This window comes from Ptiloglossa arizonensis, chromosome 13 (genome assembly GCF_051014685.1).
Source record: "Ptiloglossa arizonensis isolate GNS036 chromosome 13, iyPtiAriz1_principal, whole genome shotgun sequence".
NCBI classification, from domain to species: domain Eukaryota; kingdom Metazoa; phylum Arthropoda; class Insecta; order Hymenoptera; family Colletidae; genus Ptiloglossa; species Ptiloglossa arizonensis.
Window position 1 is genome coordinate 12,109,870 of NC_135060.1, and position 26,583 is coordinate 12,136,452.

A 26,583-nucleotide genomic window follows, 5' to 3' on the forward strand; every position below is an offset into this window, starting at 1 on the left:
TATATGTATAATTATTTTATATGAAATACATGACAATTTCGAAAACATGCATTTACTTACGGTAAGCTATATACATTTTTAGTTTAATGTTTTATTAATAACATCGAAGTAATCGATTTTAGTCAACTGCACAATACATTATTAATCAATAACCACAACTATTTATTAGTCTAAACAAAAAAGAAAATGAAAACTCGCAGACTTTATAGATTAGATTTTCTTACATAATTTTTGTATTCACACTTTAATTTTAAGGATAAATTAAATTTACCTTCTAGCTTTTTTTACATGTTTTTAGCAAAACATAAAGTAGCTTTGTCATGTGTATTAAATTTGACATTGTCCTTTAAATTAAAATAAAATGACATGGTAAAAGTTGTATATGTTTTTTTTTTTTATATGTAGAAAACAATATAAGTTACCAGTTTATGTTCACTATGCCGTCCAATTCTTAATACTGAGCAAATAATAATACGTAATATTTGAAATCAAAATTCCTCAAGGCTCTACACACATTTATTTTTGCAGGTTACAAGGACTGAGTGGAGAAAGTTTGCGAATTTTCTTTGTAAAACACCTGCAAACGTACAGCGCATTGTGTTACATTAATATTTGGTTCAGATGATAATAAATTAAAAATACATATGTCATGTAGCTCGATTATATACAAATATATTTTAATTAATACTGTGAAACAGGAAACGAAAAGTGGCTAATGCTCGACTTCATATTGATTTGAAGCATGTGCCAGTTCAGTCAAAAAGATTAAAATAATCATATTACGTCTACAAAGTACAAGGTTGTGAAAAATCGAAATGATGGGGTTAAATCATCGAACACTCGTATTGAAAAGACTAGTTGCACCAAACAGAATCAACGTTATATAAAATTACCTTCATAAGTCAATGTAAATTATATCTTTATTTAATTTTGCGCTATCTTCTAATATGTTTATTAGAAAATTAATACAGTATCAGTCTCAGTTCTGCTCGGTGCCATCCAAAAATAAATTAACTTTCTTTGTATGTCAAGTTTGTTCTTGTAAAAAATTACCTAGTAACCATAATCATACAATCTGAGTGCTATTGTGTGTGTGGCCTTCTTACTAAAGAGGATTCTTATTAGTCCGATGCATTATTAAAAGGTCTCATAAAATACTACAACGCAAAGGAATATGGAAGTGAAAAAAACCTTATACTTATCGCATGCATGTTCGATTTATTCAAAGAGGATTTGCATGTGTACAACAGAAGATCCATACACTGTGTCAGAACAAAATTTATTTCAGTAAGGACATTTTGAAGTGATATTCGACTGCCTAAGATTTTCAAACAAAACTGCAGCAAGTTTTCAGGAATTCTTGACACGTGCACTTAACCCTCATTGGACAGCAAAGCGTCTATTTCAATAATCGACTTGCAACTCTGCTTTCTTGGAATCTTCTGCGTGAATGAATACACGCAACGTGAACTTACAACTTATTTGGTGCAGAGAAACATACTGCACTTCTTTACGACTACACACACAACATACACACGAATTCTCAATACAAACTAACCTACGCTTAACTTCAAAACTTATAAATGTTCATTTTATTACCACCCTTTCTATTAAACTTCATCATCATATAATGTGACTTTGAAATATAGCTAAATAAGTAATTCAAACTAATTAACGCATTCATCATTTCCTTCGACAAAATCCTAGTGCTGGAACTAATCGTACCAATTGCCTGTTTGGGAAAGGTCTTAAGTCTTCAAATATCTTATAGAATAATATAATTGCAGAAAAGTCCTTATTTACCCTAAAAACAATAGTACCTATATTCTGAAGTAACACTGAAATATTTCATAAAATGAACCTAAGGAACGAGATTTTAGAAATTACATGTTTTTACATTAAAGATAATCGAAATCTATTTAAAAATTAAGATTTTTGTAATAGTCGAAATAATACATTATTTTTGTCACTCAATTGTCGAACTTAGTACTAACAGAAAAGCGAAAACTCGATGACATTATTACACGTTGAAGGATGAAGTAAAAATATGTAATGATATAACCTGATTCAATTATTTGTTTCGCCATTAAAATTATGATTGCGAATTAAAACAATGCCACTAGTTGTCCAAAGAAATACCTATACTCGAAACAACTGTAATAGTATAGTAATAGGTCATTAGTTTCGCTCTAAACTTTGACATCTTCCCAGTATAGAAACGTTTCATTGAACAAGCAATTGACACGAGAGAAATTTGTTTCTTATACTATATAAGTTATGAGTAGATCGATAAAGCGAATATTTTGGTAGATCTATTTGGAGTCTGTCTCCATTTTGATCTCCTCTGCCTTTTTATCTTTTTTTGAAGCCTCACTGTCTGTTCCTTCTCCGTTACTGTTGTCACGTCTTCGCTTTCTAGCAAATCGACCTTTATATTTAGGCGGTGGAAGTTGTTCCATACCCAAAACTTTATGAATTTGACGAAATGCGACTAATCGCAATGCATGTTGCGCTGAAGCAGTTATGTCTTCCCTTTGTTGAGATGTCATATTGCCTATTGCGTCGACGGGTTCCTTTTCACATGGATCAGATAATCCTGTACACAAAATATTGTATATAATTATCATATTACTTTATAGAGTATAATTTTTAAGGTGAAAAATAACAGATCAGATTGCCAAATCATCCATGCAATATTACAAAATAATTCATTGAGACCCAAAAACTGAAATACTCAATTTTAGAGTCAACAATGAAACTCACAATATGCTCAGTCTCGTCATCAGTATCATCATTTTTTTTTAAGTAATTAAATTAAAGAACATTGATCACTTTGTTCATTATAATAACTAGTAAATACACACTGAAAGAAAAATACCTGGACTTCCTGGAAGCAATATTCCTCCAGCAACACATTCCAAGAGCCTCCTTAAAGCTTCACCTGGACTAAGAGGACCTCCAGCAGTGCTGATCACTTTCTCAGTTAAAAGCTCCAATGCCTAATGATAAATATTTATTTATTTCTGATAATTTATTGTAACTAATATAAATAAATTGAATTTAATGTAACAATAAAAAATATGTGCTTTTGAACATAAGATATTTACTAATCATACTTAAATTATATTTAAAGTACAAGATAAATAAATAAAATAATAAGACTTAATACGCGAAGTATATAATAAAAAATTGTTCTATACTAACCCATGGATTTAGTGGTCCCCAGGTGGGTACACGGTTACAAAGATCACGCATTATGCGAATAACCATAACACAGCTCTGCAGTGAAGTTGCTCTAGCCTGTTAAATATGATTAGTACTTCAGTATATACAATTTACTGTACGTATTAAAATCTCTGAGCCTTCTGGAGATGCGACGCCCTAAACTACTTGTAATTTGCTTTGTGCGGGCTTTAGCTATCCTCCCAGCCTCGTGCCTATAACCCCTAAATATTAGCCCATATCAAAATTATCGGGTGTTTATTATTTCCTGAACAATTAATACCTAACATAATATTTAAAAAAAAGTACAACGTATTAGAAAAAATATACACTTGATAAAGTGCCAAATATAACAGTTGAACTTATAAATTGAAAAACACCCGATATACTTATGACACCACTGTGTGTTTGTGCTTGTCTGTCTTTTAACAGTCAATAGTGCTTACAATGCACATTGTGTAGAAAGCATCGAACAAGGTACATATTTATAGAGAACAATACGCTAACTTTAGTAACTTCTAAGACAGACCTAGAACAGACTCAGTCTAGGCTACAATGCATTAAGATTAATCCAGAATAATGAATAAGCTTGATCATAAGCATCATAAAGCAGTTCAATGCATTATAAACAAAATAAACAAAACTACATTCTTTTAAGAGAAATTACGTACTTTTAAATGATTTTCCGCAAACAGTTTCCTATTATTCTGGATGTTGATGATTGGAAGTAAAGCAAATGTAAGCTCTCTGTGTGCATCAATATTTCAATTGCTACAATTCATACTTACATAATGCTTGAACCTCTTGTCTGAGATTATCTGATTGCACGTTGAATGTTTCTGTTTGTGAAATTACATTAGAATTATATACATACATGTGTTTTATTAAACTGCCATTAACCAAACATTGCCACTGTCGTCTCATACAACCAATCATTACAAATTATAAACTACAAATGATTCTCTAAAACCTTCAGTATCTTTTGCAACAGCAATATCAGTGGGCAAATTGGATTGGCAGGGGTAAGAAGTTCGAACATCAAACGTGATCAAATAAATGTTTCAGACAAAATCATATCAACAAGAAGATGATAATAAAAATAAAATGTCACAAGGCTGGAAGTTCTAAGACTGCTCTTTTTTGCGGACAGAGAGAGAGGACAACTTGCACGCATTTCGCGTATCAGGAGAAAATAACAGAAAACAGTCGTTAGTGCCAACAAAATGGCACCGACAATTTGAGATCTTGAACTGAGAGTTGATTGATTCAAACCTGAAACCACTTGGCATGCCTGAGTGCAGCTAAAGCCTCCAAACACTTAGCCTTGGGAAGTACATCTGGCGGATCTGGTTTCATCACGGTGGGCGCCGCGGGCGTAGCTTGCGGTTGTGCAGCTCCCTGTTGCTGCTGTCCAGCATTATCTGAGATTCCAACAAAGAAAGCACAACACGCTTAGACAACACTTAGAGTGTTTGATCATGCCCAATTTGGGTTTTCCCTCTATAATTATATTTCAACTCAAGTATATTAAACTTGAGGACTATAGCCTAAAACATTCTCATCAAAACAAAAATAAACCTAATCGAATGTAGTACACGACAATGATGAGCCACTCCTATTCGTGTACGTCCTTTTTCACGTTGTAAGTTTTAAAAGAACGACCGATGTTTCTTACTTACGTTGATAGCGTTACTCAAAATCGTACGAAAGTATCGCTATCAAGAGAATCGTCGGTTAGAATGAGGAGTCTACTGCACATTGTACAACATGCGTACAGCATTCGATGATAGAGGGTTCTTTTTTTAAATTATCAATGCATGATCAAAAAGTCCATAGTTTTAAGATTGCCTCAGCGTTGTTTCCTCATACCAAAAGCGTGTCCACGTTCATATTAGCATACTCTTCCTTAATGGAGACTCCAGCTCAGCATATTATCGATAGAACTTATAGAATGTATCACTACAAGTTAGTTTAAAGCGACGTCTAATCGTATCAAGTTTACGCTCTCTCTTTTCCGTTAAAAAATGGCTTTTGTTACGATATATTTATGTACGCTCTTACAATTTTTGTTGTTGATTTTTTAGTGCTTTCCGAAAGTATAAGCCATACTCAATCGTGGACACACTAAATTGCAGCTGTATTGGAAAGGAAAGGAATTTTTTTATGTTAGAGCGTATATACACTGGCAACCGTTGAAGTCCTTGGCTGCCTCTGCATCTTCCTGGTGCTTGAAAAATTTATAGAAAAGCGTTTGGGCCATGAAAAGAACAAACAAAATTCATAAACCACGCAATCAAGAAAATAGCATGAAAATAAAAGGTGCTTTCTGTAAAATTACTGAAATGATTATAGTTATCCTTTTCTTGGCCACTAGAAAGTATAAAACGGTCAAATCACCTGCAGCAGCTGCTGGTTTAGGCGTTTCACGCATTAAAGGACTGGTAAGCGTTACGCTGACAGTCACGCTGCCTCCAGAAACGGTTAAAGCAGCTGACTCCGGATGTTTCCCAACGTTGTAAGTATCCTCTGGTGCAACAATCTTCAACTGAGCCGGAAGAATTTCAGCAACTTTATTTAACAGTGTTCTGTAAAGAAAAAAGAAACTTAGCAAAGGTATGAATTATGTATAAATAATGCTGCAACACTTTCTGCAACTAACCGTGTCGGTTTCTCTGCGCACAGAACTACAAGACAAACATGGTTATCGCCGGATAGTAGAAGTCCTTTTGCCAAATTGCCAACACGCATTACACCCCTGAGTATTCTTGAATCTTCTTTTTCTTTTTGGAACGAAAACAGATTGCCATCACTACCATCTTCTTTCTGCGGTGTTGTACTTTTCTTCTTATCAGGTTCTTCTTTTGCTTTTACTGCATCTGTATTTGGTTGCTGTTGTTGTACAGGCGTACTTGTAGCTGTTGGTGCAGCATTGGTAGTAGGTGGTGTAGTTTTTTTGCCTGTAGTTAAAAAGACAATTTTCATCAAATCCTTAATAAGAACTAAAAAGTCAGAAATCAATGTTAAAAAAAAAAAACTAATAATAATTACCGGCTTCTGCTAAGGTATCAGACACAAACTTCAAAGCTTTTTCAGTGTCTGAAACAATTTTCTGAACTGCCAGCAGTTCCTGTTCCTTAGGATAAATAGTTGTATGATGAGCCAACACATGTTTGTCATCGGACGAATCCGGCCTCCTCTGAGGACCAGGGAACATCATCATCGGTGGTGGTCCTGGGAAAGGACGCGGCATTGGTGGAGCTCCTGGTCCACGTCCATATCGTCGATACCATTCATAGTATTCACATTCTTCTTCGTAACGTCGTCTTTCTTCCCAATACATCATTTCTTCATCCATCATTGGGCCCATTGGTCCTAATTGATTAATTTCTTCCCTACGACGTAAATATTCATCCCGCATCTGTTGTCTACGTAGCTTTTCCTCTAACATTTTTCTTTGTTTTAAGCTCGGTTTCATATCAACAACCAAATCAGGATTAACTTTTTTCTTATAAGCAAACCTATGCCGTCTTCCTTTCATATGCATATCTTTGGCATTAGGATCATTAAATCTGCATTCACAAAGTTTGCAATTGAAGCTGATGATCTTTCCATCTTCTGATTTATTTTCCTCTATATATTCTTGACCAACTGGTTGAATATCTTTTTCATCAACAGCTGCTTCTTCTACAGCTTCTTCTGTTGCAGTTTCTTCTGTTTTAGCTTCTGCAGTTTGATTTTGATTTACAGTTCCCAAATTTCCAGCTGTGAACATTGTACCATTACATTATTATATACATGTTTGTTAGAACTACTCTAACATTTTATACAAATATTAATATCAAATGTGTTTACATGTAAAATCTTATGTGCAAAGAAAAAACAAAAGATAAAAAGAATATACTTACAAGCAACAAAATTAATTTTAGGGGTAGCTGTTACTGTAGGCTTTTTGGCTCCTGCAGTTTTAGCAGCAGCTGCTGGTTTTGGATTCAGGACAGTTGGATCCGCGCTTGGTATAGGTTTCCCAAGTTTAGTATGTAACTTCACAACCTTCTGATGCTTAGCACCTCTGATGTGAGCAGCATATGCATCGTTTCCAGTACAAGTAACATCACAAAGTTCGCAACGTAGACTGTTGCCTGCTCCGCGTGCTGGTGGTTGCTGTGGCACCTTCTGAGAAGCTTCCTTCTTCTTGTGCTTTTGACCCTCCAGATGCTCACGGTATGTTTGAGGTCCAGCACAGCTGATCTTACAGACATCGCAATAGTGTAGCTGTTGAGGTTTGGGGGGCTGCTTGGGCCGCATTGCCTTCATCCCTCCCCCTCCAGCGCCAAATGCCTTCCGTCCGTAGCCCTGCCAACCTCCAGTCTTCTGGTTAGTCGAATTGCTGTTTGCACTCTGTTGGGCTACATACATAGTCGCAGCGCTATATAGCGCTGCGTCGTAGCCGGAATACGTTGTACTCGCCGTTTCTAAGGGAAATGAAATTGAAACCTCAAACTTTGGAGGAGTCAATTCTTTGTATTCGTGGAACCATTCTACTAACTTGTATCCATCAAAACGAGTATTTTATAGTTTTTCGAACTATTTGCAAAGTATACTGTGCAATATTCAAGTCTATAAAATTTTCAACTTGTATTACTTCTCTTAACACTCAAAAATATTCAATTCCACTAAATTTTCAAACCATATCATGGTTTAAAATATTAGTAGAATTACATACTTCATCTGTGTGCATCAATTTTAATAGCCAGAGGATCAATTTCATATTATTAGTGCCTACATCACGGTTAACAGGACATTTACAGAGGATTTTGAATTTGGCGAAAAATATTAACATATAAACATGTAAAAACGATGCAATAAAAACTTACTATTTGTTGCTGTCGATGGTGTAGCAGCTGGAGTAGCTGGTGCTGTATATCCTGAAGAATAGGTTGCACTTTGGGTAGGATTAGATTGCTGATAAGCTGTACTCGATGCTTGGTATGTTTTAGCTTGTCCAGTAGTAGTAGCTTGTCTTGCTGTGCCTGTGTAAGCACTGGTTGTACTATACGCTGGTTTTGCAGCTTGGTAGTGTGTCTCTGTAGTAGTATAAGTAGCAGCGGCTGCTGCAGGTTGCTGATAATAAGTTTTAGTAGCGTCGTAGGTAGCTGCAGGTGCAGCACGTCCGTAACCGTAATCGTATGTTTGAGCCGCAGTACCAGGATTAGCAGCTATAGCAAAAAAAAACACATGATATTAGATGGAATTGTGAACTTTTTGTTATCAATATCCAAAACGTTAATATCTAATGAAATAAAGGGGTGCAAAAAAATCGAATAAATTAAGAAAAATCATCTTACCAGCGTAAGTGGTCCCTGTAGCGGCTGCAGCGGCGGCCGCTTGATAAGTTTCGTAACCTGTAGCCGTGACGGCAGCGGGTCGTTGAGTGTACGTGGCGGCGGTTGCCGCTGGAGTTACTGCGTATCCCGCTTGACCAGTTTGATAAGCGGCTGCGCTGGTCGCTCTATTCGAAAGAATAAATAAATTTTATTACGGACAAGATATAGAAAGAAAATTGGAAACGGGCAAAACGAAAAAGACCTCTATCGGATCCGTGCCCGGGAGAGACGCTCGATGGACGCTCTAACTCTCAGCAAGAAATGGCGGCCAAGCCGGCTGGGCTCTCGCGTGCACCGATTTTAACGAACAATTAATACTCCCGCCAACGTAGTTACCGTCACGATTTTTCGATAAACTTAACACTAGCTACTTAATAATTATGGTATGCAATCGATTTCGTACCCATATTGCGTTCCGCCGTGAGTAAACCCAAAATAATTGTTCTGAGCCATCCTTCCTCGCAGAGAATCCCGGAAAGAAGGACAATGGAGGAAGTTGTAGGGCGTGCCACGAACTCGATAGAATGGCGGCGCTGCCGCGGCTCCTATTGGTTATTCTGTTGGAGCCGGGCGCAACAATTGCAAGAATGCCGCGCCCTCAGTGGCCGCTTCCACGAGAACCCTGCGTCGTCCTCCGACAAACTACCTCCGCGCAAATCAACGCGCTACCGTACTAGCCAGAGAAACTACCGCGAGAAAGTATTCACGAAGCGGACAGGTGTATGCGGTTAATTGGAACTTAACTTACTGCGTTTTTCTCGTTATCTCCGGTTTCCGGGGTAGTATGTAGTTTGCGAAATTTTCGCGGCTGGTGCGTGTTGCGACGAACGTCCGGCGTGCGCAAGGAAGGGCTACTTTGCCGGCGACGCGTGCGTTCAACGAGTTTTTTCGACGCCCCCTAGTAGTAACTACTCCTATCGTTGAAATTGAAGCGCTCTCTAGTAGATTCTACTACCAATTCTAATGGAATTCTTTTCCGTTTGCACAACAGGATTTTGACGCAGCAACAGTCTTCTCTAACACATCAATGCATAGTTGAAGTAATATTTTTTTATCGTACAATGTCAGCATACGTCTTACCATCAGAATTCTCAAACAGAGATCATGCCAAATATTTAATAAAGGTTCTACAAATCTTGCCCAGTGATTTCGAGTCTTATGATTCTTCCAGGCTTACTATAGCATTTTTTGCTATATTAGGTTTAGACTTATTAAACAGCTTACATGACCTTAGTAAAGAAACAAAATTAGAAGCAATAGAATGGATCTATAGGCTTCAAGTTACTGGAGCTGGACCACGTTCTGGTTTTCAACCATCTACAACGATACCAAAGGATATTCCAGAATTTCAGTGTGGTCATTTAGCAATGACATATGTTGGATTGGCTACACTTTTAATTCTTGAAGATGACTTAGTCAGAGTAGATAAAAAATCCATTATTGAAGGAGTACAAGCTTGTCAGAATCCAGACGGATCATTTAAAGCTCTCATAACAGGAAGTGAAAGTGATATGCGATTTCTTTATTGTGCCTGTTGTATATCTATGATCTTAAACGATTGGTCTGGCATTGATAAAGCAAAAGCCATTGACTATATTTTAAAGAGCATTGTAAGATTTTGTTTTTTGTATTTTGCACATACAGAATATTAACCAAAATTAACTTAATTATTACTACTATACACTTAATTTTCTCATAACATAATATTTCATTAATAATTTCAGTCATATGATGGAGCAATGGGACAAGGACCTGGTCTTGAGTCACACGGAGGATCTACATATTGTGCTGTAGCCAGTCTATTCCTCATGAACGAGCTTCATAATGTTTTGACAAATGATCAATTAAATAGATTAAGAAGATGGTGTATTATGAGACAAGATCTTGGCTTTCATGGACGACCTGGAAAGTCATCCGATTCTTGTTACAGTTTCTGGTTGGGGGCAACGCTGCAACTACTTGATGCTTACAAATTTTCAGATCATGAAGACAATAGAAAATTTCTTTTTATTTGTCAATGTGACAAGTTTGGTGGGTTTGCCAAAAATGCTTATTCTCAAGTTGATCCCTTGCATACATGCTTATGTACGTAAAAATTAAAATTAATATGTGCAACATTTTCGAAGATGACAATAATGTATAACATATGTACTTGATTTTTAGGTTTATGTGGTTTAAGCCTTCTAGGAGAAACTAATATATGCACACTACATGCTGCTCTTAACATTTCTGATAGAGCATATAAGAAGTTGTTAGATCTACACTTATGAAATAATTGAAACACTCTAATACCATATCATGCACACAGAGTAAAAGTAACAATATGGGGGAAAAAACAGTTTTGAATTTTGTTGTGAATACTGTTTGTACAGTTCTCACAAACTCCCTGTGCTGATTATGAGAACCATTATTCTAAAAACGTCAATTAACCAATCAGCATGGAAGCATTTAAGCGCCTAGCTTTACTGTGCTGTGGGAGAATTTCCATATAGGGCAAGAGTAACCGCACACTAATTTATTCAAAATAGAATAACGTTGTTAATAATTTATGCATTTTGTTCAAACCATCAACAAAATATTTTGTAAATGTCAGGATTTTAAATAATATATTTCACTTTACTTTCAAAGTTAAACTACGCATAAAAGATCTTAAACAATCCTTAACACACTATCCAACTTCACAGTCCCAACATTAAAACATTGTTTCCTTCTACTTGTATTTTTAACAGATAACACATCTTCTTGTAACTTTTTACTTTCAGTCTGTTGCTGGAAGTTTTTCTGAAAAATATCTTCTAGGAAGCAGCTGCACATTTATGTCTATGGAATGATGTCTTGGCACTTTTTTTTACTATTTTTCTTACTATTTTCAATTGTTCTGAATTTATATGGAATGTAATTATGGTATTAAAAATAGCTATATTTAGTCATTTACTGAAAATTTGTATATACCATTTTATTATCATTTCGTTTTCTAGTAGGTACTACTCTAAGAAATAATTATCAGATTAATATTATATTGTTTGCATTACATTATGTAACTGATTTGAGCCTCTCTTTTTACTGATAATATTCATTTTTGGTTACCTCACTTTTTATGCATGAGAAGCGGATATTAGTGTGATGTGTTTTCTTTTTGTTACACCGCTTTAAGTCAGAAACAAAACTAGATAAGTAATTAGCTCTCCCTTTTTCAGTTTTTTATCTTTTACAATTTTTGGAACAACTTTTCAACTTATCAAAGTGTTTTCATGCAATTGATGTGCAATGATTTTAGTGGATGAACCAAAGCTGATGAATTATAAAAAGTATCCAGACAAAAGTTGTGTCTTTAAGGCAGCTGCTCAATAAGAGACATTGCAATGGCTAAAAACTTGTTCGTATCAGAAGAATGGTTAGCTATTTGAAACATATTTTTGTCTGCATAGATAATAAAAGACCACAGGTATCCAGTACTTGATTTTCATAATTTATAAGATTTTATTTCAGACTTTGACATCTTCAATTGGATATACCAAATGAAAAAAAACTTTCTCTTTCACAGTGTCAATGTTTTCAAGAGTTTATGGTGGCCCTGGAAGGTTTTCAGATCTTCATTATTCTGAAAATGCAAAAGTTTCAAATTATTTTGAACCAATTAGAATGTTAGAGCAACAAGTAGAAGTTGCTAATACTGAATTCTTAATAAAATAAGAACATAGTGTAAATTCTGAGTAATTCCCTAGAACACAAACAGTGCCAAAATAACACAGATTTCATCTGCAATGGCAGCTTTTCAATTTTGTACTTTCAAAAAAGTCCCTTGTTTTGTATTTTTTGTTCTGCATAATTATTTGTTTCATTTACTACTAAATTTATCAGGTCATTTATGGAAAACATTTTAAACAGTTGTGTTTTCTCATACAAATGTAATGGCACTTGATGTATTAGGTGAATTTGTAATTCGAGCTTAAGCACCAGTTTTCTTTTCATTGTTACTTACCATTAAAACTATTACTTCATATACAGCAGTTTCAATAGAATCTTTAGAATAAACTGCCTTATCTTTAAAATAACTGAGATATTCTGAACGTTCAATATCCATACTTCTCTAATTCTCACTGTTATGTGATTTTTTTTGCTCGATAATATGATTGCAACTTGACTAAAGTGAAATATAACATAGATAAAGTTACCTGTAATTATGTGTAGGAAAACAAAAATAGTACTTATAAGCATAGATAGTGTCAGGTATTATTTGAAAGCCCGAATTTAAATCTAGATTCGAGTCTGATAAAGAAAGAAAAGGAAAAATCGGAACATGTATATAAAGTTCAAATATAATTATCTTATTTTCAAGGCAAGAAAATAACATTAAGAATTGATGTTTTCGAGATACATGACATACAATTTGATAATTGGTTCTTTCCTCTACCAGGCAAAGAAAATCAGATTATATTTGCTCTGTTAATTTTTGAGAAATGAAAACAAAAACGAGAGTCGTTTGCACAATGACAAGGAGCAATCGAGACTTCGCTTCACGGAATATTTATGTTATGACGAGCGCTCATTACTTCACGCTGACCGGTTAACAATATAATTTTGAGACATGACTAAAGTTTTTTACTTCAATCAAGGTAGTTAAAAGTGTATGAAACACAAGTCAGAAATGAGAAGAAAAACAATAGCATAACACACAGTATTATGTCAACATATACAAGTTTAAAAACTTATAATAGAACAGAAAAAAGAACATACACACGAATTGTTATGAAAAAAATAAAAACAAAATTATACATATAATCGATATAATTTTCCATTTTATTTTTCAAATTATAAAAACAAAAGAATTCAATATTATCTCGCATATAATTTTACTACCGTTGTGTTGAGAAGTCACATGGCCATGCTGATTTTTTTCATGCTTGCAACTGTAACGACCTTCACAAAGAATAAGCGCATACAAAGTATTCTACGTCAAACCGTACAAGATTAGATCCCATAGCTACTATTTCTTTTTAAACAACCAGAATTTATTAGTAGTCTCTAAAAATTACATATTTTGCATACAATTTTAGCTTCTCAGATCGAATAGTTTGGTTGATATTAAGTTTTAAAAAATCGAGCAGAGTAAACTGACACATTATTTACTCAGTATTTACGTTATATTTCAAGATAGAAATGCTTTTTCAAACTGTGTGTAACACGCAGTGTACAACTTCAACAATTGCTTAATATAAATAATGATATTCAAAATTAAACTTTTGACTTCCTATTTTACATTGTTTCCATTCTTGACTCTGGCGTTTCAAAAAAATAGTATAATGTTCAAAACATTGAGGAAAACAATTGAGTTTACAATATCGCACGTTTTGTGATGTTGCATGTGCGTGCTAAAAACGACTATTGCGTACTCCTACCTAAACTGACATTACAAGTTGCGAATAATAGAATTTATGTTGTTTCCTTCATTTATCTCAAATTTATATATTTGTTATTCGGTGTGACAAGTAAACCTTTAAATAATTGTAGCATACAAAACTCAATCATGTATAAATATCGCCATCTTAATTTCCCAAAACCAATCACTGTTATCTTTTGTCCGATTTTTTCGTAATTGATATCTACAAGGTTCTGGGTCATTAAGGTGGCGACATTAACATGACTAAATTTTGCGTGTTATAATTATTCAAGGAACAATTGAACAACAAATATATACATTTTAGAAGAGGAACCCATGTTGAACTTATTGTTAAAAAATTATCTAACTTGAGATAAGAAAGCGCGGTAGTGTATAATTCTTAGTATGCATCGTCGTAAACTTAATTTCTTTTCCAGTTTTTTATAATTAGTTTTATCTTTTCGAAACGTTGATTTCACACAGCAAAGTTTAAATTTACACGATTAATATTTTTTTCAAGTCAATCTAACAGAGGAAAAAACATCAAATTGGAAGTCAAATGTTTAATTTCTAATATTATTATTTGTAGCAAAATATTATTAAAGTCGTTTGTACACAGTTCGAAAGAGCATTTTCCCAACTTCAAAATGATTATTAATACAAAATTCTTCAAATATGTGAATAGCGTATGTAAGTATTGAATACGAAATAGTCATGTGTTGACAGATTTCGCTTGAATTTTTTAAACTGTACATTGAAATATCTTAGAAATCATTCCAGCCAGGCAATTAAAGTTTGACACAAATTAGTTTGTAGAGACTGTCAATAAATTCGGCCTTTTTCGAAAAAAATCTGTAACTACGATGTTCAATCGTATGCGACTTGACGTGGAATGACTCGTACTGTGAGGAAGGAAACTCCTTGACACTGCGAAGTTGCCCGAGCGTAGATGGCTCACACGCCCCACCTCGCGGGACGATGATTCCATGGTAACCGGGGTGGGTTCGCAGCCACAACAGACGACGTTCGTTCGTTCGTTCGAAGAGATTGTGAGAAACTGGAGAGCGTGCCTATCGTTGCCGGTGCAATTCTTGTCTTTTTTTTCGCATACTTGTGAATTGTGTTAGTTACGTTCAGTTCGACAAAACGTGTTTTAAAGATTTGTTATATCGGTGAAATTTATTATGTACATAAACTGGAGACGAACGCAAAGAAAACAATAGAACAATATCTATCTTCTGGTCGTCGAAAAAGAGAAACTTCATCGTCGTGCGTTGGGGTCGCATTCGCGGTCCAGATCATCAGCAGAGGTTAGTGCGCGCCTAAAATTTAAATTAATTAGATATGGACGAAATTCATTTTTCATTGTTCGGAATAAAACTGCTTTGTAAAAATTCGAATACAACTAGAGACAAAAACATTTATCATCAAGTTGTCCGTGATCAATGAAAATTGGTTTAATGGAAAATTTATTCGAAAAATTTAATTCCACTGGAAAAGTAAAAATTATGCAGTCAATATAATTATATGTAAATATTTACCGTAAATTTTCTTCAAAGTTTTCTACAGATATTTCAAATGCCTATATCGTTAAATCGTTAAAATGTTTCGATAGAATACGTCGTGCGAAAAGTTATGATTCACACAAGGAACTAAAAGAAACAGTCGTATGTACAATATTGAACATATACTTTGAGAAGTAAAAAGCTTAGAAAACCTTTTGAACAGAAGATAAGTTAAGAAAACCGAGAAAAAGAAACGCGCGATATTATTCGTAGATACCTTGCAGAGAGGGAAATGCGTAACTCTAGGAAACTCGAGTTTCGCAAAACTGACAGAGCCCGCTTAATTGCGTCACTTAGTCATGGCTGAACGGATGCATGTAACTTAATTTATTGTATATGTGGCTGTCGCCGTGCAAATGATGGATATCAACAGAAATTAATTGAATAATACCGCGGCGAGCATGTATATTTAGAAATAACGGCCGAAGCCTTTTCCAAGGTATCGTGAATTAATCGATTATCAGTATAGCGTGAAAATTTCTATGGTACATGATTTTCATCCATGCGGTCGGTCGCACATCAGAAGACAAAAAAAAGAGACAACAACACGGTGTAAACAATTTTTTCAACTGAACGTGAATTATGCTTTTGCCTGACTTTACGAAGCATAGCATGCAAATAGATAATGTTAACAAGTAACCGTGCAATGAATGAGACTGTTGTGTCAGCGCGCGCTCACCGCCTGCTCCTAATTACCAGCAAAACCGCGACGGTCCGGTTTTTTACGAGACTTTTTCACCGTGCCTGTGAATCCGTTTTATACGAGCGTACGCGAGTTAGGAACTATTTAACGAACTGACTTGTGTTACAACATCCAATTTACTTTTCCGCATATACATTTAACTGTTATTTAGTTGATATTACTTCAAAGACAATACTGCTCAATTACGTTTCAGAATGGTAACGTAAAACATTTAACGATATTTACAATAGTTAGGTTATTCTAATTCGAATAAGTAGTTTGCGATGGCTCGTGCGACAGGTTGTTGGTGTAACGCGAGATTTAATTCCTACCACGCCTGGAGCTTGAATGTGTTCTCCGGCCTTGAGTAAGCTATCTGTTTAAAACATATACAACGACAAAAACTTAAGGGATCTCCTTGAAATTCGAAGGACACAAGGCAAATACCGATTCGTATAAATGCTGTAACTAATATATATTATTTTAAAATTTCTTTCAAACATTTGTTTCACGTATTTTCTTTTTCTTTTATTTTTATCGTATAAATACACAAAGAGAGGTATTCTACGAGCTTAATTTTTATTGTAAGTTCATATAGTTGATAAAAGATCACGATTGCAAAAATTTGCACGCCAGGTTGCGATAAGAGTTTGAAATCAGACTCACTTCACGTGAGAATCTCGCGTGTGCCGGCGCGGATCGATATCCGAAAAGGAGAGGGCCACATCACCGTGAACGCGGGGTCCTCTCAAAAGTCGTATTTAACAGGCCAGCATGCGACCTTTGTAGACAGAGCATAATCCGTCTCGTAACTTTGCCCGTGTGACCACGTGCACGTTGCGCACTGCAACGGTATACGTGCGTATATATGTGAAGCTCAACACGTTGATCGAGGGGCAGGTGGTGGGTATATTCTCAGACAAGATACTCAGTTTAACAAGGAGGTCCGTGCCAGTTGCACAGCTGTCGGTGTGACAGCTGCATCTTTAGAAGTAAAAAGAAAAACGTTAAGGAAATTGAGGGGTGGTGGCAGAGGGGGCTTGTTCCAAATGTGAAATGGTTTTACGAGGTTAGCAACGAGTCGTATATCGACCTTCTGAAAAAGATAAAAATAGAACTTTATTGTTTTGCATTTTTGTTTTGCACCGTCTAACTATTCAATTCTTCAGTTTCACATTATGAAGTATATTCACATAAATATTTATACACACATACGAAAGTTACAAACCTGTCATGTCAATATACCAACTACGTATTGAAGAAAGCAAAATAAACTATTAATAATAATATAACTAAAAATATACATACAAAGAAAATGCATTGATTTATCGAAGACAATTTCTTGTTTTTGATAGCTACAATTCACTCTTGATCTCTTATAAATTCGTTTCGTCGATTTAATCTAAAATTGACGTGATTTTATTTGTGAAATGTTAAAATTAGATTTTAGTTAAGTAGATCGAAATGTCGAACTACGCATACATAGATTTTTTAAATTATATTTGCGTGTATCAAGGAACGTAGGTGCCAGTTATGTCCTTCGACGTATCGCGATAATACGAAACAGATAACTAATTATAGAAATGACGAGTTCCAAGCCTGGAGGCTCTGTATACCTGTTTCTCTATTTTAACTTGCATTTTTCAGTTTGTCGGAGGAGAATTGTTTTTTTGATGATGATAAAGAATACAATAACATTAATTTGCTGTAACGAATTATAGTTCTATATGTAAAACGATGTCGTCAGTGCGTTTAAAAGCGTGTGAAAATTCCGTCTTAACATTGCCATCGGTATCCTAAATAGTATGTGCTCTAAATAGTAATTGCAATACTTGAATTAATGATAGTTCTAATTATTAATACAATACGCATACTATTATGTTAATTGGATTTTTTCATTTTTCAAACCAGAATTAATTGGGATTAATAATCCAATTTGGGATTGGATGATATCTGAAATTTAAACCATACTAGTCGTTTAATAAAATAATTACATAACTTAGAAGATGTTAATGTTTATATCGAAATATTACGGTTTAAAAATTATACAAGTAATACGTATTATTATTATTATCATCATCATCATCATCATCATCATCATCATCATCATCATCATCATCATCATCATCATCATCATCATCATCATCATCACCATCATCATAAACATCATCATCATCATCATCATCATCATCATCATCATCATCATCATCATCATCATCATTATTATTGTTATTATTATTATTAACACACACGCGCGCGCGCGTACATATCATTCTGCGTGGCTCACCGATGAGTCACCATGTGTGATAGCGGAAGCAACTTCTTTTTGTGAAAATAATCGAACTCTGATATTTAATGTTTAAGCGAAAAAGGAAAGAAAAAAAGGCGAATTAATTTCGCATATATGAACATCAGACCGGAAATTTTTGACCTGCTTTAACCCTTTGCGATCCTATGTCTAGACTGTCTGGACATCGCATCTCATTCCAACCAGTCGTATGCCGAGACAGTCTGGACAAGGGATTTATGACAAATCATTTTCTCCGAAAAACACTGAAGTGGCGGACAAAACTAGTTTTTAGTGTTTAAAAGTTTATATAATAAATTCATATATTTTATATAAATTATGTGACATTTCTCGTGGAATTAATTGTACATTTTATATGTAATAAAAGAAGTGAACGACCATCTTCCACCGATAAGCGGAACATTGCATATATTTATTCTCCATTATATGAGGACTGTGTAGTATGTTTGAACTATAAAATGAAAGGGGGAAGGAGACAAACATGTAATATCTGTAAAAAATATGCTACAGAAAGTCTAAGTTAAATATTTAAAAGTGTTTTAAATAATACTATACCATAAATAATTATAAATTATACTTTTAAAAATCAAAACTGACATAGAGCGCAAAGGGTTGAAAGTTTTTTCAAAAACCGTATTTTTCTCACGGCGTTTTTCCGTGCAATCGATTTTTCCAAGACTTAGTCGAAAAATACAATTTAGAGAGTTAACAAAAATCGTTAACTACGAAGCCCAAGAAAATATTGTTAAATATATGTGAACACGTATAAAAGAAATCCGAGGACCGGAAAATTATTATAAAGAATACTGTTCCTCTAGAATGAATCGTTTCTGTAGTAATATGTAAATAAAAGAAAGTGGAGCATTTTAGAAAATATTCCAATTACGGAAATTCTATGATCAGAGAGAGAGGTGCTTGTTACCGGCGAAAGAATTCGCGGAACGCGTAAGAAAAATAAAACATTACACAACCAACGAGGCTAGCAGCGAATAAAGTGCTTAATACGGGTACTCGAACTGCAGAGCGACCGTTTAATTGGCGCGTGTAGCGACTCGATCGATTGTAGTTAGGAAACAGCTAAAGAAAGAGAGCGAAAGTTCTGCGATCGATCGCTCGTTTTCTCGTGTAACTTTCCGAAGTGCCTCGATACGGTGAGACATCAATTAAAATCCGTTTAAAATGGAAGTTAATTTTGTTCTTAATGGGAATGGAGCATTAGGAATGCTGCCCCCGTGCTTGCATAAGTGTAATGTATATAAACTGTATGTAGGTGACCTCTAATTACAACGGTATCTAATGATAAAGCTTGCCTACGTAACTAACCGAGCCATGGCACACATTGAAAGTCGAATACTTCGAACACCGTTGGCACCTTGGTACAAAATAAACATGTAAATGTAAACAAGTTTGATCGATCGACCGTTTCGATGATACAATAAATATTATTTTTGCCTTCGCGAGTTTGGAAAATATTCTACGCTTTTCGTTTCTATCTTGAGTTTTTAATTTGTTTATAGGTAGACCTCCATTATCGGAACTCTTGCTGGCAAGAGAGGAAGGATAGCCAAATGATGGAGGTTATCTCTCAGAGGCCTTGAACGGTCAATTAATTTTTATCCAACTTTCCACAATGAGTAGCGATAATTCGAATAAAACAATTTCGAATAATAGAATATTCCTCTCACTAATGTTGATCATTCTGTTTCGCGTAAAAAATAATACATATATACATATATATATATCGGTAACATGAACGAAAACAATTTACAAAGAAACGAATCTCCAAAACATTTTAGGCCAAACTTTGATATAACGTATTTAATCGCATGAAATTATTTATTCTCGGTATCTCAAACTATTTAAACTTTTTTCCAATATTACAAATGTTAAAAATAATCTTAGCTTCCTCGATATCGTAGTTTGCTAATTTTACGCCGTTGTCGGCACTTTCTAACTTCTAAATGATCTCGCGTTTATATTTATACACACATGTCTCTGCTTTAATGCCCATTATTATGCGTGACTGGCTGCAAGTTTCATAGTACATTCTTTCTATCAAAATTAATCTTGATTGCTTCAATGAGAAAAGAAATACATACTCTAAAATTTGAATAATAAAACAATCGGATAGCGGAATATTGCAACAATTTTTGTTACTAAAATGTGATCGGAGAGTTTGAAAATATGCTCTTTCGCAACGACACTTTTCTCGAAATTTTTCTTGTTATAATACTTTCCTTAATTGAACGTCGAGAAGTAAACAATCTGCGATCAAATTTGTTTCAACCTTGAAACCGAAGGTTAAATTTTGTTTATTTTTACGTATTCTATTCGATAAAAGGATATATCGCCTAAAGGGATCCATACGTCGTACAAGAACCATTTTCCAACAAAAAACTGTTTGTTTTCGTCAATCGGATTATATGAAGTAGCTTCTGGAGGTAAAACATTTCCAATTTATTTTCTGTTACTATAGTTGGCCCAAAGAAAGTATCAACTTAGGAAACCTTCTCGTGCCAGTCATCCTAATTGGACGAATTCTTCCCCCCACTTGTTGCACGATAACTAGTGGTGGGATCAAATGTATCGAAATCCGATCAAATACTGTTCATTTAACTGTCAATTCGTGCATACAAAATAAACCCTACACTTAATCCCTTAAATACGTACGGAAAATAATTTGAAATTAAAACTTGCAGAGTATTAATTAACTGCACATCTTTTATATAATCACGAAGGATAAAAATTATACATGTTTCTAATATTATACTCGTGTGACGTCTGTCTACGATGGAAACGAGACGAAGAGCCGAACAATTTCCGCTACGGATCAAATTCACTTTTTCTACGTTCCGAGTGTATTCTTTCAAATAAATATCCAGCGATTCGATCGCGTGGATTTTAAAGATCGATAGATTTGAAACGAAACTGTCTCTTTTAAACTCTCCGTTTCCCAGCTTATGCGTGTGTCTGGCCATTCGATATTTTCAAGCAGTCTTAAATTTCAGATCGTTCGTCCGATTCGGTATGCGTTGAATCGTTTCGATAACTCGGGCGCGTTCTCGAGTAGTTTGTCGAGATCGTTCGTATGCCTAAAGTCCTCCAAGATTCGCATACGGATTAAACGGCAGAAAATTTCGAAATGCTCGAACACGACCGATAATCGATGTTCACCGCGTTCTCGAAATATACACGCTGCACCGGGCTGTATCGCGAGACTACATAGGCAATGTCCCGTCGCGTTTCCATTTTCCCCTATTACTTCGACAAACGAGAATGAGAGTCTCTAGCTCGCCTTGACGCTCCTTACAAATCGATCCAACTGCCATACGACCATACCTCTTCAGTATACGTATATACGATTATACTTCGTGACAACAAACCACAACGCACATTACGTCCCAATTCCAGCGGATCGAGTTCGACCTCAGCTACTGACACAAATTACACAAGCGAGGGAGCATGTATGCTTCAACCTATTTAATCCTTTGGCCGCTACAAACTTGCGATGATAATTTTATCCGTTTCGCGGTGGTAATTTATCTTGTCCCGGTGAAAAGAATTAGAGCTCAACGGTGGAATATTATACGAAGAATTTTAAACATTAAAATATTTAATCCTGTGCGTTCAGATGTGGAATTCGATCATTTAAAAGTTAAACCCGCGTACATATTCTTTACGATTGAAGAATTGTATACAGAGTGGTACCGCTTAATTTCGTGAATTTTCTTTAATTTAAAACAAAACAAAAAAAAAAAAAAATAAAATACTAATTTGAACGCGCAATGTTTGGATAATCGAAGCATAAAAAATTCGCGCAAAAAACGATCGTTTGTTGCAGAATACTCTACTATCGAAACGAAAGAACTTTGGGAGAAAATTTGATACAGGAAAATAGATATACAGAAATCAATCGTTTATACACGTGATGATACGCAATGAGAATAGTATAATATAGTTGCATTAATAATCGATAAATTATAGAGAAAAATAAGTTGTCTCGCGAATAAATGATAATCTAACGTCCGGTAGAATCTCTATTAAATATATTAAGGTACAAACTGAAATATGTCTGCTTTTCGTACTTATCGTATTTGTAAAAATATCGAGTAAAAAGATGGTTTAATTAGTACGAACGCCCGCAATATTATGGAATCGGCTCAAAAAGCACTAGAGGGTAATATATTTTTGTAGGTGGCGTGGGGTACAGCAGTGATGGAATTACAGAGCTGGCTGCTCTATCATCTTGTAGCCGTAACCGACTGCAATCAAGGTAGACGAATATTATTCGTATAACGTTGTGATTCGTTCTCCTGGACAGCACAACCGCCTGATATCATTCTACATTGTTACAATTAATTTCAATATATTGTTTTATATTTTACGCAAACATCGATTCATCATTTTCTGTCCTTGGTTATTTTAGTTACTTTTGCCTGAGTTTCGACCGTGCTCACAGAACAGTACTGCTTCTTTATTTCATTCACAATCCCGTTATCGCCTAGAGGAAACAGCGGTCTACCAATGTTTGATGGTAAGTTCTGAACGCACACGTGTATACGACCATTACAATTTTCACCACGATAAGATAGTGTTAGTATTAATCATCGGCGATAAGTATTAGTTATCGACTTAAAAGGTCGATTAAAATGAAAAGTAATGCCTCCGTAACTTTAGCTCAAGGGAAGATATTTTGTTATACTTGTTGGCAGAAGTGTGCCCTGATATTTTTATAAAGAAATAAATAAAAATAAGAAAAAAGTTCTGCTATAGTTGGAACAAGATCAACTAAATACCCAAGGCCATTGACGGGCTTCCCTCCATCGCGCGCTCTCTGTTTCTCAGAGAGTCAAGCTGACATGACGTAAAAGTATGAATCATTCTTGGCATGATTCACAGTCGAATACCTGGCCTTGAGTAACTGAGTAATTTTTATTCGACTGTAAGATACGAAATAACAATAATCCCCCTTTGTTGTAACCGAACTGTAATATGGATTGAAGAAATAAAATATGATACGTAAAAATAAATATACAATATATATGTAACATAATTAAATATATAATTAAATATACCATAACATACGCATTACTGTGATACATTATGTTATAGTACTATTGGTATAATTTCATATTTTTGAGTTTTAACACATAAATTCGTATAAGAATATTATTGCTATTGAATGTAATTGATTTAAATATCTTGGTAGTAATGCCACTGGTGGGCTCAGAATGTTAAAATATTCGTTTTTAAATCAAGGACGCTGAACTCCATCAAGGTAGAATCCGTAAGATGGAGGCATTACTTTTCCTTTCGTTCTTGTGTATACTCGGTCTTTCCACGTAACAGAAGGACCATTATTCACCGATATCTCGCCAAGCAGATGCGTACAGTGTGTCCAACTTTTTTTCAGTGATGCAGTCGGCGACTACATTGAACGGTGGATCTTATCCCGCCGGAGGCACCGGAAGTCGTGCCCGCGATTTAGGTCTGCGAGCTCAGAAGAAACTCCTCGGCAGAGTCGTGTCTACGGGAGCCGGAAGATCGCTTCTGATAGACGATGCCACCACTTCGCTTTTAGACAATCTTTATAAGCTTATGGAGAGAGCTGCAAAGGCTAATTCTAACTTAGATAAAAAACAACCCGAAAAGGTTTTGAAAAACATCGTTAAATTGTCTATTAAGGTACCTATCGCAATAGGTCTCGAACAACATTCATTTTAAATGTATAGTCGGATCGAACTCGATTAGCTGTTCAAGGTCACATCGGACACGTTTGCTACTTTGAATTTGTCTATTTGATAGGATAATTGTCGGACCAATATTTGTAAAGTATCTCGTAAAACCGAATCTCTTAATTAACAAATCGAAATAGAATTTGTGATTCCTACTTAAATTAATAGAAACGGTGTAACTTGTTAACAGGCAATGTATTAAAAGACGAGAAATAGAACAATGATATAGCCAAACGGTATAATAGAGGTAACTCTTCGGTGACCTTCAACGAGCAATTGATTTTGATCTGACTATAGGCTATAGGAAGAAGGAATTCGTCGACGGTCAGGATAACTCAATTGGCTAGAACAATGCAGTCCACGGGTGAAGCCCCTTACCCAGCTTTCACCACCTCCGTGTGCTGTATTGTACGACGTGTGCACATATAACGCGACATCGCTATCATAGCAGTCGTGTATACAGGAACGGGAAATAGAGTGGGGGAAACTCCGGAGCTTACCGTGGACAGCATAAGGCTAGGCTAGTGTTGTCCAACACGAGCTCCGAGGCTTAGGGAGCTTCCCTCACACTACCTCTCTCTGTCAGCATGATACAGGAATGTGCTCGATGCCGTGTTATGTGTGGGTACTCTACACGAACACAATTCAGAGCGTATAGGGAATCAAAGCCGCGCAAGGGGCTCCACTCGTAGACAGTGATGGGTTGAATCTTTAATCCGGTCGACCGATTTTTTCTTTCCCTACAGTCACAGTTTCAAATCCCGTTTTCCCCATACACGTAGAATTATTTTCTTTTGCAGGTGGGCCTTTTACAGCGTAACCAGCAATTAAACGTTACCGACGATGCAAAGCTTGTCGAAATAAGGAATGCTCTCAGAGCTGTAGCGATGTCCGTGGTTTCGTTCTACGAGTTGGAGTTCAGTTTCGATAAAGCTTATTTAATCAAGTCGCTGGAACGTTGTAGAACCGCGATACAAACGCTCATAAAGCCACATCTTACGGACAAATCTCAGGACCGGTGTGATCAGGTGTTCGATTTTTTAACGCATTCCGACTTTCTGGACTCTGTTTTCAGACAAGATTCTGAACACAGACCTATTCTAGGGATGTTAGTTAGTGATATCAACAAGGCCTTAGATGCTGGGCATCTTTGATTTTTTTTTCCCCTCTTTTTTAATACAACCTTGTTTTCGTGATCACAGTGAAAAGCATCGTTGAAACTCACAGACTTGCTGATATATTATTACAATTAAGAGAAGATAAGTGGATTCTTTTCCGATCATAGTTTGATGAATGAAATCATGGTACAGTTACTTATGATTGTTTGTAAAAAATCATAATGATAAATATGTTCTTGATATGAGAAAACGATTCAAAAGTACCATTCCTCGTGAGGATGGATCGATTTCTACAGTAGTGCTCACTGATTTATGCAATAATTGTGAAATACTCTATTTATTTTCAGAATGTATATTATATAATTGATGTATATTTATTTACGATACTTGCGTGTTAGGATACCAACTGTCAATCTATACCAAAAAGAAAAATGAGCTTATTTACGCCCGACAATGGGCTTATAGTTATGGCGATAGAAACGACTCGTTAATCCCAACAGAATTAACGCGTGAAAAAGCAATTTATCACTGCTGAGATCATGCTAATAGAGATATATGCTCTAAACAAATCCTTATCGAGGGTTTAATCGTCCAATCGTCAAGAGCTATACTCTGACATATCGACGAGTGCATTCTAGGGCAAGATGGGTCCTTCGTTTATACCTATATTGCGCTTCGGTACGTTTTCGACACACTTACATTATAAATGCGACATATCTAATATAGTCACGGCTAAGCCTCAACAATTGGATTGAAAACATTTACATCACATGTACTACAAGTATATCGCGATTTACGCGTGTTTTGTATGCATTATACACACTTTACAAATTATTTGTGATGATTCTCAATGAGATCAAAATGTTGTATCGATATACCATTAATAAATTATTTGTAAGGAGACAAACGATACCCTTTCTTTTAGTATTACTCCTTACTTCTTCTGCTTCTTCTGCTTCTTTAATTAAAATGATCAATAAATGCAGTTTTGATCAATGATTTGGTATATTTATTTACATACATTTCTTAGCACAATCATACACACACACACACACGCACACATTCACAAAATTATAATGTCATCAGCATATTTTTTTTCACTGTTCGAGCCAAACTGTGTGTAAGAGATATTTAATATTTGGAATATCAAATAAAAGTACAGAGATACATCAGTTACTTCCATGTTGTA

At 35.3% G+C, this 26,583-nt stretch overlaps 5 protein-coding genes across 10 annotated transcripts; 3 read left to right on the plus strand and 2 right to left on the minus strand.

The window, feature by feature from the left end:
• Positions 1 to 498: 498 nt before the first annotated feature.
• On the minus strand, positions 499 to 9,435 carry Zn72d (Zinc-finger protein 72D). Of its 3 annotated transcripts, XM_076325921.1 has the most exons (12): positions 9,355 to 9,372; positions 9,010 to 9,248; positions 8,568 to 8,731; positions 8,097 to 8,438; positions 7,128 to 7,694; positions 6,271 to 6,984; positions 5,882 to 6,179; positions 5,620 to 5,807; positions 4,495 to 4,643; positions 3,205 to 3,300; positions 2,879 to 2,999; positions 499 to 2,596 (listed from the first exon to the last, which is right to left on the minus strand). In XM_076325921.1, the coding sequence occupies exons 2-12, from the start codon at positions 9,057 to 9,059 to the stop codon at positions 2,313 to 2,315; spliced, it is 2,973 nt and encodes a 990-aa protein (XP_076182036.1). In that variant the 5' UTR covers positions 9,060 to 9,248; positions 9,355 to 9,372; the 3' UTR covers positions 499 to 2,312. The 3 variants fall into 3 exon arrangements, with proteins under 3 accessions (XP_076182036.1, XP_076182035.1, XP_076182037.1); XM_076325920.1 differs by having other exon boundaries at positions 9,010 to 9,435; XM_076325922.1 differs by having other exon boundaries at positions 7,128 to 7,583; positions 9,010 to 9,434.
• Betaggt-i (geranylgeranyl transferase type-1 subunit beta) lies at positions 9,234 to 12,440 on the plus strand. Of its 2 annotated transcripts, XM_076325924.1 has the most exons (5): positions 9,234 to 9,510; positions 9,598 to 10,216; positions 10,331 to 10,691; positions 10,770 to 12,051; positions 12,151 to 12,439. In XM_076325924.1, the coding sequence occupies exons 2-4, from the start codon at positions 9,668 to 9,670 to the stop codon at positions 10,874 to 10,876; spliced, it is 1,017 nt and encodes a 338-aa protein (XP_076182039.1). In that variant the 5' UTR covers positions 9,234 to 9,510; positions 9,598 to 9,667; the 3' UTR covers positions 10,877 to 12,051; positions 12,151 to 12,439. The 2 variants fall into 2 exon arrangements, with proteins under 2 accessions (XP_076182039.1, XP_076182038.1); XM_076325923.1 differs by lacking the exon at positions 9,234 to 9,510 and having other exon boundaries at positions 9,523 to 10,216; positions 12,151 to 12,440.
• LOC143154105 (uncharacterized) lies at positions 11,338 to 15,715 on the minus strand. 2 transcript variants are annotated; one of them, XM_076325928.1, is made up of 4 exons: positions 15,528 to 15,715; positions 14,849 to 15,308; positions 13,467 to 13,526; positions 11,338 to 12,207 (listed from the first exon to the last, which is right to left on the minus strand). In XM_076325928.1, the coding sequence occupies exons 2-3, from the start codon at positions 14,972 to 14,974 to the stop codon at positions 13,482 to 13,484; spliced, it is 171 nt and encodes a 56-aa protein (XP_076182043.1). In that variant the 5' UTR covers positions 14,975 to 15,308; positions 15,528 to 15,715; the 3' UTR covers positions 11,338 to 12,207; positions 13,467 to 13,481. The 2 variants fall into 2 exon arrangements, 1 of the variants encoding a protein (XP_076182043.1); XR_012993992.1 differs by lacking the exon at positions 15,528 to 15,715 and having other exon boundaries at positions 13,467 to 13,599; positions 14,740 to 14,871.
• Sigmar (Tumor necrosis factor alpha-induced protein 8-like protein sigmar) lies at positions 15,019 to 26,304 on the plus strand. 2 transcript variants are annotated; one of them, XM_076325926.1, is made up of 5 exons: positions 15,019 to 15,296; positions 22,736 to 22,814; positions 22,968 to 23,075; positions 23,955 to 24,226; positions 25,077 to 26,304. In XM_076325926.1, exons 3-5 carry the CDS (start codon positions 23,066 to 23,068, stop codon positions 25,428 to 25,430), a joined length of 636 nt encoding a protein of 211 aa, XP_076182041.1. In that variant the 5' UTR covers positions 15,019 to 15,296; positions 22,736 to 22,814; positions 22,968 to 23,065; the 3' UTR covers positions 25,431 to 26,304. The 2 variants fall into 2 exon arrangements, with proteins under 2 accessions (XP_076182041.1, XP_076182040.1); XM_076325925.1 differs by lacking the exon at positions 22,968 to 23,075.
• LOC143154104 (uncharacterized) lies at positions 15,599 to 20,049 on the plus strand. The gene is made up of 2 exons (XM_076325927.1): positions 15,599 to 17,302; positions 17,881 to 20,049. The coding sequence occupies exon 2, from the start codon at positions 18,240 to 18,242 to the stop codon at positions 18,594 to 18,596; it is 357 nt and encodes a 118-aa protein (XP_076182042.1). The 5' UTR covers positions 15,599 to 17,302; positions 17,881 to 18,239; the 3' UTR covers positions 18,597 to 20,049.
• Positions 26,305 to 26,583: the final 279 nt, after the last annotated feature.

What these genes read in the sequence shown, in the direction of transcription:
- Zn72d (XM_076325920.1), bottom strand. Translation starts at nt 9,059, where the DNA reads ATGGCTCAGAACAATTATTTTGGGTTTACTCACGGCGGAACGCAATAT. An exon ending in TAAAATTAATTTTGTTGCTT is followed by an intron (nt 6,985 to 7,127) that starts GTAAGTATATTC and finishes CAATGTTCACAG; the next exon opens with CTGGAAATTTGGGAACTGTA. An exon ending in GGGGACCACTAAATCCATGG is followed by an intron (nt 3,000 to 3,204) that starts GTTAGTATAGAA and finishes ATTTATCATTAG; the next exon opens with GCATTGGAGCTTTTAACTGA.
- Betaggt-i (XM_076325924.1), top strand. Translation starts at nt 9,668, where the DNA reads ATGTCAGCATACGTCTTACCATCAGAATTCTCAAACAGAGATCATGCC. An exon ending in ACTATATTTTAAAGAGCATT is followed by an intron (nt 10,217 to 10,330) that starts GTAAGATTTTGT and finishes TAATAATTTCAG; the next exon opens with TCATATGATGGAGCAATGGG. An exon ending in TCCCTTGCATACATGCTTAT is followed by an intron (nt 10,692 to 10,769) that starts GTACGTAAAAAT and finishes CTTGATTTTTAG; the next exon opens with GTTTATGTGGTTTAAGCCTT.
- LOC143154105 (XM_076325928.1), bottom strand. Translation starts at nt 14,974, where the DNA reads ATGGAATCATCGTCCCGCGAGGTGGGGCGTGTGAGCCATCTACGCTCG. An exon ending in GTCGCATACGATTGAACATC is followed by an intron (nt 13,527 to 14,848) that starts GTAGTTACAGAT and finishes TTCTTTGTGAAG; the next exon opens with GTCGTTACAGTTGCAAGCAT.
- LOC143154104 (XM_076325927.1), top strand. Translation starts at nt 18,240, where the DNA reads ATGTTAATGTTTATATCGAAATATTACGGTTTAAAAATTATACAAGTA.
- Sigmar (XM_076325925.1), top strand. Translation starts at nt 22,757, where the DNA reads ATGGAATTACAGAGCTGGCTGCTCTATCATCTTGTAGCCGTAACCGAC. An exon ending in CGTAACCGACTGCAATCAAG is followed by an intron (nt 22,815 to 23,954) that starts GTAGACGAATAT and finishes ACTTTTTTTCAG; the next exon opens with TGATGCAGTCGGCGACTACA. An exon ending in TCGTTAAATTGTCTATTAAG is followed by an intron (nt 24,227 to 25,076) that starts GTACCTATCGCA and finishes TTTCTTTTGCAG; the next exon opens with GTGGGCCTTTTACAGCGTAA.